The 11,269-nt window shown below is 54.2% G+C and overlaps 1 protein-coding gene across 1 annotated transcript; it reads left to right on the forward strand.

The window, feature by feature from the left end:
- Positions 1 to 449: 449 nt before the first annotated feature.
- HMOX1 (heme oxygenase 1) lies at positions 450 to 8,009 on the forward strand. Its single transcript, XM_004456416.3, has 5 exons — positions 450 to 552; positions 1,597 to 1,711; positions 3,789 to 4,280; positions 5,398 to 5,497; positions 7,294 to 8,009. The coding sequence occupies exons 2-5, from the start codon at positions 1,598 to 1,600 to the stop codon at positions 7,422 to 7,424; spliced, it is 837 nt and encodes a 278-aa protein (XP_004456473.1). The 5' UTR covers positions 450 to 552; position 1,597; the 3' UTR covers positions 7,425 to 8,009.
- The last annotated feature ends 3,260 nt before the right edge of the window (positions 8,010 to 11,269 follow it).

Below are 11,269 nucleotides of genomic sequence, written 5' to 3' on the forward strand. Positions count from 1 at the left end.
TGCGAGATGACAATTTAGGGAGCAGGTTCCCAGAGCAGCCGGGGAAGCTACAGGGCCAGTCCCTGCTAAGTTCCTGATGGCCCCCACGAGTCTCGTGCTCTAAAAAGCGCTACCCACCCAGCTCTCTGGAACCGTCGAGATTCCTGAGGGTGCCTGAAGCCCCGTCACTGGTTGAGGTGGGGGTGGGGGCTCTGGAAAGGGCAAAATCGCAGCTGGAGCCCCGCAGCTGCTCAGCTTTCCCAATGAGTGTTTTTTTTTTTTAACACATCCTGTGGCTCAGCTCTGTTTTCCAGGGATCATGTGACGCCTCCTGCTTCCCTCTCACCCCCCGCGGGCCGGTTGGCGGGAGGGGCGGGGTCCCGCTCGCGTGTCGCAACTTGGGTCCAGAAAACGGGGATCAGCTGTTTGGGCGGCGGGCCCACGTGACCCTCCGGGAGCATAAATCGGCGGGCGCGCGCCGGCGGGGCAGTCAGCGCAGCCTCCGCGGGACGCGCCGGAGCCACCCCCTGCGAGCCGAGCGCCGGCGGCGAGGGAGCGCCCGCAGCCCCACAGGCAAGCGCGGGGGCGGGACGGCGCCGCGCCCCTCCCCTCACCCCGGCACTTCTCCTCGCCAGCCCCGTAGGAGCCCGGCGGTGCCGAGGGGAGCTGCGGGGAGCGTGGGCTTTGCAGTCAGGAGGAGTTGGGTTCAAATCCTGCCCGCCTCACTTCCCACCGTGCCGGCGCAGTTGCTGGAGGGATAAGAGATGGCACGGCCGGCGGGGTAGCTGGAGCGGTAAGAGGTGGCACTGATGTCCCCACTCAAAGGCAGGGAGGCTCCCTGTGGAGAGTGGGTGTCCAGCTAACCTGGGAGGTCTCCTAGAGAAATCGAGGATCCCTGGGGCTACCCAAGCCGGGAGAGAAGCCGTGGCTCTCACCCCGATGGAGCTTGCACCCCTCTAAAATGTTCCCTGGGCTGCTGGGCACAGAGAAGCAAAGGGGCCCCTCGCCTGCCCCAGCCAGCAGGTGGCGGACCTGGGGTTGAACTCTGGCCTCCGCGCCTCCAAGTCTCCACTCTTTCCTCCCTGCAAGCTGTGAAGAGTTTAACCTGCACGTTTAGGACAGAGGATGAGGCTGTGGGCGGCAGGCAGGGACCTGGCAGCGGTACTCCTGGAAAGGGACTTTTCCCTGAGTAAAGCAGCGTTCTCAGTCTTTTTAAGCCAGACACTTGTATGATGATGAGTGTACACTGATGACCTCATTGGAGGTTGTGAGGTCTGTATCTGAAACTTGGATTAAATATGGGGTCAAAAGCCAGCCAGAGCCGTTCACTGCTGAATATGAGCTCACACCTCCCGCTGCTGCTCGTGGGTCGTGCAGTACCTTCCTCTCCTTTCCCGGGGCATGACTGGTGACAGGAGGCCCCCGCGGTGGGGGCTCTGGGCTGCATGTGAAGGCCACCGGGACGGGGCCCGGGTGGTAGTGGGGGGCTGGACTTGGGTCTGCAGATGAGTCCGACGAGGCCAGAGGCTCTTGAGGCAGCTGGCTCAGGAGCCTGGCAGGTGCGAAGCAGCCAGCCCTGCCGTCCCCTCCTTGACCCTCCCTCCCTTCCCACTGCAGCATGGACTTGTCAGAGGCCCTGAAGGAGGCCACCAAGGAGGTGCACACGCAGGCGGAGAATGCCGAGTTCATGAAGAACTTTCAGAAGGGCCAGGTGTCCCCAAAGGGCTTTAAGGTATGTGCCTGGGGTGCTAGGGCAGGGGCGTGGGGTCCGATCAGGGGTTTAAGTAGGGGTTGGGCCAGGGAGGACCAGGTGGGCATGTCCAAGAGAGTCATCTTACAGATAGCTGAACTGAGTCTCAGAGAGGGGAGGCGACTCACCCAAGGTCACACAGCAAGTCCACAGTCTGCTAGGCAGTGTTGCGGAGGGCCTGGCACAGTAGTGCCATCAGCTGAGCACCTGTTCTATACCAGGCATGTAACACACATGATTTATAATCGTGCCTTGACCCTGATGAGGATGAGGAGGCTCAGAGAGGCTAAGTAACTAATGGAAGGTCACACAGTCAGGAAGGAAGAAGGGACAAAGTAAAACTCAGGCCGACTTCATTGCAGACCTTATGCACTTGGGCTAATTCTGATCTACCTCTGGAGGCAGGGGGTGTGGGTTCGAGCCGCGGCATGATCGTTTCCGCACAGTGAGGATGACCTCACACGTCAGCTCACCTCGCTGGGCCTTCCCTCGCCAGCAGGGTTTTCCTTCAGCACCCTCACGTGCTAGGCACTGACTTTTGCAGTCTCCCAGGACCATTGTGAAAATTCATGCAAAGTGAGAGAAAGTGCTTGGCGGAGGAGCCAGGCAGGTAGAACCAGGCAGGTGCAGGGGGTTGAAACATCAGTTTGGGTTGAACAGAGTGGGGGAGCCGTACCCCACCCTTCCTGACCCCCCTCCCTTGTGCAGTCTGGATTCCTCCTCCCCCTCTCCCGCTCCCCACCTCCAACATGTGCAATGCTTCCGAGAAGGGAGCTCTGTCACCCAGTTTGGGGGTGGCTGGGGCTCTTGGGTGCGCCCCGTGGTGATGGACCTGTTTCTCACCCTCCTCCCCTTCCTCCCTCCCTCAAGGAAGCTGACATACGCCCAGTTGCTGCAGTGCGGCGGGGAGGGGGGAGCCCCTGGAATATCCCATCCCCAGCCACCCTGGACTTTGGGTCTTGCCTCTAAGATGTCAAGTTGAAATGGGGACAAAGGTCCGAGAGGGAACCCTGTTCTCGCCGCAGGCACCTTGGAGTATGGCGATGGACGAGGCGCTTTCATGGCCTCTCTGTTTGGGTCCTAAGCGCCAGGCCGTGCCCAGTGCTTGCCCCGTATCGTCTCGCTTGACCCTCCCACCAGCCCCGGTTAGCGTGGGGCCTGGTAGTGCCCTCTTGCACGGGAGGGAACCGAGGCTGGGCGTGCACAGACCCAGACCTCGGGTCAGCAGCTTCGCGCTAGGGCAGGGAAGCTGAGAGCCCGAGAGGGCATGCGGCACACCCTCTGTCGCACAGGTGAGGACGGCCGAGCCCGGTTTAGAATCGGGTCTGTCAGAACCAAAAGTCCGGCTGCCTCACGCCTGGCTGCCTGCTTCCTGCCCATCGAGGACCTGCTGCTGTGAATGCTTAAGGCTCAGATATAACTTGGAAACCTTGACCGTTACGTCCCAACTTCGTCCTCCTTCAAACCCAAACTAGAGTTATTAATGTGTAATGGGAGTTGCCCCGGCCAAGTGTCCTGGCCTCTGTCCAAAGGTGGTCAGCTTCTGGGTGGACCTCCTGGCAGGAGAGTCGTGCTTTACAGAGGTCAAAGGGAGAGCACCCAGATATTGCCTTTAAACGCTTTCTCGCAGGCACTCCCCTGCTCCAGAACCACGATGGCTCCCTAGGAACACCTGGCCTTGACTCCAAGTTCATTTCTAACTACATGTGCAGCCTCAAAGCCTCATCACCTCTCTGAGCATGGCTTTCCTTTCTGTAAAATGAAGAGAGTGACCCCTTTCTTGGATTTTTATAATGATTAAGTTAGGCTGCAGGTTTTATGCACTGGGTAAAAGGGTTTTAGGCTGAGAAAGTGCACAATCGAATTTTCTCTTTTGTAAAATCTGTCTGGCTACAGTGTGGAGAGAGTTGGAGGGGCCGGCAGGCGGTGGGGGTCCCAGCCCGGGGCGGGTGATGAGGGCCTCTCCAGAGGCAGCAGCAGCGGGTGGATGGGGGTTGGGTCTGGTGTCGCACCTTCTCCTGCGGGGCTGGGCGGCCTGACGTGCTTGCTCTGGTTTCAGCTGGTGATGGCCTCCCTGTACCACATCTACACGGCCCTGGAAGAGGAGATCGAGCGCAACAAGGAGAACCCGGTCTACACCCCCGTCTACTTCCCAGAAGAGCTGCACCGCAGAGTCGCCCTGGAGCAGGACATGGCCTTCTGGTACGGGCCCCGCTGGCAGGAGGCCATCCCCTACACGCAGGCCACACGGCGCTACACCAGGCGGCTCCACGAGGTGGGGCGCAAGGAGCCCGAGCTGCTGGTGGCCCACGCCTACACCCGCTACCTGGGCGACCTGTCTGGGGGCCAGGTCCTCAAGAAGATTGCGCAGAAGGCCCTGGACTTGCCCAGCTCCGGCGAGGGCCTGGCTTTCTTCACCTTCCCCAACATCGACAATGCCACCAAGTTCAAGCAGCTCTATCGCTCCCGCATGAACTCGCTGGAGATGACCCCTGAGGTCAGGAGGAGGGTGATCGAAGAGGCCAAGACCGCATTCCTGCTCAACATTCAGGTGAGGGACTCGGGCCAGGGCTCGGGTTCCGCCACTTCCCAGCTGGGTGACCTTGGGCGAATCTCCCCGTCTGTAATAGGGATAATAGCAGCTACCTCTTAGAGTTGTGAGGATTGAGTGTGTGTCAGTAGAGTCCCTACAGAAGTGCCTGGCGCAGGGTCGGCCCTCAAGTGTTAGCTGCCATTCTTGTGGGGCATGAGAGTGACAGTTGTAGTGCTTCATGACATACCTACAACCACCCCGAAGTTGTGTGCACGTGTGTGCCTAGCCAGGTAGGCACCGCAGGGCCTGCGGGTACTGGAGACATGGCCCCTGTCTTCCGGAAGTTCTGCCTTCCTGGAAGACAGAGTTCTCTTTCCACAAGTACCCTGCATTCTGGGGAAGGGGGGTGCTGAGCAAGGCTTTGAAGGCTGACTTTGTGGGGGGCGCTGGGGCACAGGTCCTTCTGACTTAGGCACTGCAGAATCCCGTGGCTCTGCCCTCTCCGAAGGTGCCATGGGGCCAGAGGAGACTGGAAGAGTTGCCTGCTAGGGAAGAATGTCCCTTCCTTGCAGCCCCCTAAAAAATAAGCCAGTCCATTTTCCCAGAAAATCTGCGTCTTTCAGACAGATGTTGAAGAAGGAACGGGATTTGAAGTCCGACCCCGTCTGAGGCTGGCTTAGGCCTGACATCTGGGCTTGTCTTGGGCCAGGCAGTTAGCCTCCTGGAGCTGCAGTGTTCTCCCCTGTCCCAAGCCAGGCCTATAAATACCATGAATCACGCCTTGCCAAGGACAAATCTCAGAAATAGAAAGTTGAGTGAAGAGAGCACTGTGTGTGAGAACACATATCCTAGGACCGCGAATTCCTGGTGTTGGCACGCGGGAAAAGGGCATGAATGAGGATGGCAAATGCTAAATGCCCAGTTGTTCCTGGGGCGTGGCGGGCAGGAGTAAGCAGGGGAGTCGAGTCAACCTGCTTGTAACATCTTCTCTCTTAAGCTGGGTGAAAGGTACACGTATGTTCAATATTTTTCTTAAGATTTTATGTCCGGAATATTTCATAATAAAATCTTACCTTCCGCGGGGGCCTAGCACCATCTCTCGCTGAGACCATCATGGGCGTCTTTTGTCTTGTAGCTGTTTGAGGAGTTGCAAGGGCTGCTGACCCAAGATGCCACCAACCAGAGCCCCTCCGAGGCCCCGGAGCTTCGCCGGCGGGAAGGCGGCAGGGTGCCAGGTGAGGCCTCCGGGGACGGGCGGTCCCTCTGGGCGCCCCTGGGGGGGACGCCGCCCAGCTCTCGGTCTCCAGCATGTCCTTGACTCTTCTGTCTTCTGAATGAGAAGTGGAGTTCAGGAGAAAGAGCACGGGGTCACCCTGATTCCCGCGTGACTCTGGGCAAGCTGCATCCCCTCTCCACACCCGTTTGCCCATCTCTAAAGTCCAGGGAGGGCGCACTGACGTGAGGGCTGGGACGCCAAGGGCCCTGGAAGTCCTGGGCGAAGCCCCACCTTCATTTAGGCCCCTTTCTAGGCCCCTTCGTGCTTCCTGAGCACCTGCCTGATGGGCAGGGAGTCGGGGCCCTGCCTGCATCCGTTAACCTGTCGTGGGACACTCGGCGGATGCTTCTCGTCGTGGCCTTGCCGCCTGCACCCTTCCCTTGTGCCTCAGGGCGGGCTCCTCGGCAGGCTGCTTCAGGGCCTCGTGCATCTGTCTACCAACCTGCCCCAGCTTTCTCCACTGCGCCAGCATCCCCAGGGACCCTGCTCTTGGCAGGATTGTCCCTGGGAAGGCTGCCGTGTGGCCAGTCCATTGGCCCTAATGCAGTGGTTCTCAAAAAGCGTGGTCCAGGTGTCCTTGCAGGTTCCAGAGACCCTTTCAGGGGCTCCGTGAGGTCAGAGTGCTTTTTATAACAATGCTAACAGTGCCTTTTTCACTCTCGTTTTCTCTTGAGTGTGCGATGGGGTTTTTCAAAGGTTGCATCACGTGTGATAATATCGTCAAGGACCGCTCATGACACGTGTGCCTGTGTATTCTTGTGTGTTAAAATTTCCATGGTTTCAATTTCTGAAGTGGTAAATGAGGTAGCTATAATCCACTCTTTGGGATCCTCAGTCACTTTCATTTTTCATTCTTATTTTTCTTTTCTTAGGAGGTACTGGGGATTGAACCTAGGACCTCATACATGCGAGCCAGGCACTCAATCACTGAGCTACACCCTCTCCCCTCAGTAACTTTTAAGAGTGGAAAGGGATTCTGTGACCAGACAGTTTAAAATTGCTGCCCAGGTCATCAAAGGGCACCTTGAAAACCACAGCAACGTAGAAATGTTGAGGTGAATCTGCTTGCCCATAAACCCGAGGCCTGCTTTTTACTAGGAAGCCCCCGTCCTGGATACCCACCTCACCTTTTCCTCTCAGTTCGCAGGGTGGAACGAGGTTCCAAACCCAGCTGGTCTGGCTCTGAGGGCCCACCTTGACCCCCGCCCCGCTCCTAGAGCGCACTCAGCCCCGCTGCTGAGAGGAGGGGGCAGGCCTGTGCCCCACCCAGCCCGCAGGGCCTGCGCTGGCCTACCATGTGGATGACCAGGACTGGGACTGAATTTGAATTTTGGCCTCAGAGGCCCTGGCATCTGGCTCCCAACCCGTGTAGCTTTCACCCCTTCCCATCATTCCTCCCAAATGTGTAAGAATCTGAGATGAGGATTTACAGCTCAGACCTAATCATCAGGGAAGCTTTAGGAGAGAGCCTTCCTGACAAAGGTCTGAAAACATGACCGGGGGCCACGACCGTTCTACCACGGGGCCTGGCTGAAAGTGGACTCATGAACTGCTTGTAGAAGTAGTAAGCTGCCCATCTCTGAAGGTATTCAAGCAGTGGCTAGAGGGCCACCTGTCTGTGCTTCAGCAGGATTCTGGCATTAAGCAGGGGTTGTACGTGAGACAGCTGAGGCCCCTCGCTTTGCTTTTCTGCGACATCAGCCACCCTGATCCCCATCCACCTGCCGTTGACACTGCCCCTGCTTTCTCTTTCAGACTCCGCTCCCAGGGAGACTCCCAGAGGGAAGCCACAGCCGAACATTCTCTCCCGGGCTCCGCTTGTCCGATGGATCCTTACACTCAGCTTTCTAGTGGCAACGGTTGCCGTGGGGCTTTATGCCATGTGAGTGCAGGTCTGCTGGCGCCTACGGGCCATGGACTCTGCCCACGGGAGGACCCTCTCTCCAGAGAGGGAAGGTTTCTAGGCTGACTTCTCTGCCTTGAGCGTGGGGAGCATTCAGGGGCCCCGTCTGCTCCCTGCATCTCTCTCTTTGGAAAGGAGGAAAGAGCCCCGTGGCATCTTTCCCAACCCTAAGCACATCCAGCCCAGTGACCTGAACTTCCAAAGTGGGGCAAAGGGCCCTTGGCATCCCCAGTTCCTGCAGTAGAGCCCAGATGCAGCCAGAAGTGGCAATTGTCCTGAACCTCCTAACGCCCTGGGTTCGTGGTCTGTTGACATGGCCACGACTGCTTTCTCTGGGCAGCGGCAATTTTTATAAAAACGTGTGAAGATGTTGTGTCTTGTGTTCCTTGTTTGTGTTGGAGCCACTTTTTGTTCCCAGCTCAGCCTGAACTGTGATATTTTGTTGTGTTCTATTGTCTATTATGTTTTTATAACAGGGTTAGGGTGGGAGGGAAGGGAAAGGTTTTAACAAAACTGTGGCCTTGGTCTCTAACTTGTGTATGAAACAATAAACTACATTTAACGTGAAGTGTTTTCCTTGGGCTCTGTTACCCTGGGGAATTGACCTTTTCCTCACTTGTTTCTTGAATGCCTGGTGGGGAGAGTGGGTGATAGTGCGGTGGTAGAAGTTGGTTTCAGATAGATATTGTACTCTGTTCAGAAAATAGACGAGTGAGCTGCCAGCACTTGGCAGGTGAATGATTGAACACTGTTTGATGCAAGACTCGCCATTACCAGAGGTTGGACTGAAATGATCAGATTCTGGGATGACATTTTTATGTTCTGTAAAATGAATCTTAGGGACTGGTGTGAGGCTCCCAGGTTCAAATCCTGCTACTCTTTGTAGCCATGCCTGTGAGTTTGGTTACTTAACCTCTTGGGGTTCAATTTTATTACCTGAAATGTGAATACAGTAGTATCACCTCACCTGTTTGTCTTGAGAAGCAGATGAGATGGATATGAAATGCCAGCACCACGAGACATTAGCTCCTACTATGAAAGGAGGGAGCCCAATATTTTGTGACTCCTGCCAAGTGACTTCCACTGTATGAGTCACCTTACCTAAAAATAATCATAAGTATTAGGTGACCTAATGTCATCTCATTTCATCCTGCCAGCAAACCTGTGAGGATAAACCATTATCTCAGAGGCAGAAGTTTAAACCAGGTTTGTCCAGCTCTAAAAGCCACTCAAGCTCTTTTCACTTCCCTACTGGCTGCAAAAGCTGCTGAGCTGCTACGTATGCAGCCTCCCAAGGAAAGCAAAATGCCTTGACTGAAGGGGTATTGGGCAGAGCAGGAGACAAGTTCCTCATACAACCAGTGCCTGAGGACTGGGAGTCAGGACGCTTTAGTCTCTTGTCCTGGCTGTGTCACTAAGCCTGGGACTTTGGGCAAGTCACTTCAAGTCTCATTTTGCTCAATGTTAAAATGGGAAGAAGATACCCACTTCCTACAGCTGGTGGTGTTGGGGAGCCCCAGTGGTGTCCAAACACCAGTCTGGTTGGTGGTGTCAGAATCACCCGGAGACATCAGCATCACACAGAACGCAGGGCCCCACCCTGAAAGTTCTGGTTCTGGAGACCTGACATGGGACTCTGGAATCTCTATGAAAAGCCGCTTGGGAGACTCCAATGTGCAACCAGGCCCAGGAGTCATCTTTATGAGATTACTCATGCAAGGAGTAGACGCTCAAATAGCAGCAATAGCTTTTGTGTCCTGGGCCCAGTTTCTTCATCGCTGAAACGGGCTTAAGTATTTATTGTTTGTAGTGAGAAAGAAAGAAAAAGAGAAAAACAAACCTTCTTGACTTCTACTATTAGAAGTAGGGCTGAATAATTTGTGGTCTATCCATCCTTATGAAAAGTTAAGTAGCTATTTAAAAGAATGAGTTAAATCTATGTCTTTTGACTAAGAGGGATCTTCATGAAGTATTAATGAGAAAACAAGTTCCAGATTCATTTTATATTTTTTATTAAAACACTCACCACACATGTTTTTGGAAGGCTCTTTTCCAGTTGTTCATGTTGAGGGGTAGAGAACTGGGGCAGATTATGCACTTCTGTGTAATAAGACTAACAGGAAGCAGCCACTATGCATCAGGAGGCCTCCTTTAAATTCAGTCACTATCTCCCTTCTACAAATGAGGAAACAGAAGTACCAAGAGTTCAAAGTATCATAACTTGTGCAAGGGTACATAACTAGAAAGGGGCAGAGTTGATGAAAGAGCATGTATAACTTCAGTCATGAAAAAGCTCGATATATTTTATTTTTTTGAGGTACAGGAGCCAGGGATTGAACCCAGGGACCTCATATGTGGGGAGCTGGTGCTCAACCACTGAGCCACACTGGCTCCCCTGAATTGGTTTTTTCATTTGTTTGCTTTTTTTTTTTTTTTTTTGCGGACCTCCCATGTGGGAAGCAGTGCTCAATGTCTTGAACTACATCCTCTCTCCAATACATTTTTTAAAAGGTAACACAATAAAAATGGCTGCAGGAGGGGGTGGTGGGGATGGAGAGGGCCTTTCAAATGCATATAGACATCCTGACATGGAGCCAGTCCCAAATAGCATTATGACTGTGGACAGCTCCCCAAAATGAGATCTCTAAATCTTGGGGCCACAGAGGCTGTGCCCCTGAGTTCTAGTATCTGGGAACGAGTATCTGAGTTGCTAGTGCACTTTGGAGCAGACTCTTTCACCTGGGCTGTACAGAGGCATGCTCACCCTTTCTGATAAAGGGGTAGGACAAGCCAGCCCCACAAGGACTACAAGAGATGGCAAGACTGGGTTTGTTGCAGCAAAGCCAGGAGTTTTGAGCAGCAGAAAAACCCAAATGGCACTCGGAGAGGCAGAGGAACAGTTTTATTACACATGGGCCCAGAGGAGAGTCAATTTCCAAATTCTCAGCCCCATATTTCAGTTTTCATAGGTTTATATAGGGTTTTATGCAGGACTAGCATGGCTCTTGCTCACTGGCTAATGTGTTGCTAGGTGAAATTTTGCAAGCCGGGTTATAGAAGCAGAAGGTAGGTGCAAGGCGATGCTCTTGCAGGCTGATTTACAGAAGCAGGGGGCAGGAGTGGTTCATTTGATTACAGAAGCAGGGGGTTAGGAGTGGCTGGTTACATAGTCTCCTGCAAGGCCATGTTCTCATGGACTGATTTACGAAGTGGGGGGCAGGAGTGGCTCGTTAGATATTTTTCTGCAAGGTTATGCTTTTTTATTTCTCAAAAGATTGACAGGTTCTGTCCAGCCACTGGCTGGTCATACTTCGTCTCTCAGCTTTGGGTTTGGTTTTTCCCTTCTGCTTGACAACAAAAGGCATGAGTCACCCCAGGACAGGGCAGGGCATGTGTATCTGCCTGTGCTAGAGGCAGGGGACACAAAGTTTCCCAAAAGGCCTGCTGTCGCTCACCATTTTGTAAAGCTCAGGATGGGGCAATGGGGGGCACAGGGACAAGAGGTTGGCCGGGTTCTAATTCTGGCCACTTTCTGACTTGCCCCTCTGTGCCTTAGTTTCCTCATCTGCACAATGAGAGAGTTGAAAGAGAGTAAAGGTCCCAATTCACATGGGACCAGGCAGGACTTAGCAGGAGTGGGCTGGGCGGGGACCCTGGTGACCTGGGGAGCTTACGCCCATCAAAAGGGTAAGGAGTCCCTCAGGTCCAGCTCACGTTGCTCCTTGAGAAGCAGTTCGTTTTTGCCAAATCTTCCAATTTTTCAAATTGGGTTGGAAATCTGGCTGTAAATTTCATTTGCCAAATAACCAAAAATCTCCTACAACTAAA

Source organism: Dasypus novemcinctus, chromosome 12 (genome assembly GCF_030445035.2).
Source record: "Dasypus novemcinctus isolate mDasNov1 chromosome 12, mDasNov1.1.hap2, whole genome shotgun sequence".
Lineage (NCBI taxonomy): Eukaryota > Metazoa > Chordata > Mammalia > Cingulata > Dasypodidae > Dasypus > Dasypus novemcinctus.

Coding starts and splice junctions, on each gene's coding strand:
- HMOX1 (XM_004456416.3), top strand. CDS start 1,598: ATGGACTTGTCAGAGGCCCTGAAGGAGGCCACCAAGGAGGTGCACACG. Junction 4,281..5,397: donor CATTCCTGCTCAACATTCAG/GTGAGGGACTCG, acceptor TTTGTCTTGTAG/CTGTTTGAGGAGTTGCAAGG. Junction 5,498..7,293: donor GGAAGGCGGCAGGGTGCCAG/GTGAGGCCTCCG, acceptor TTTCTCTTTCAG/ACTCCGCTCCCAGGGAGACT.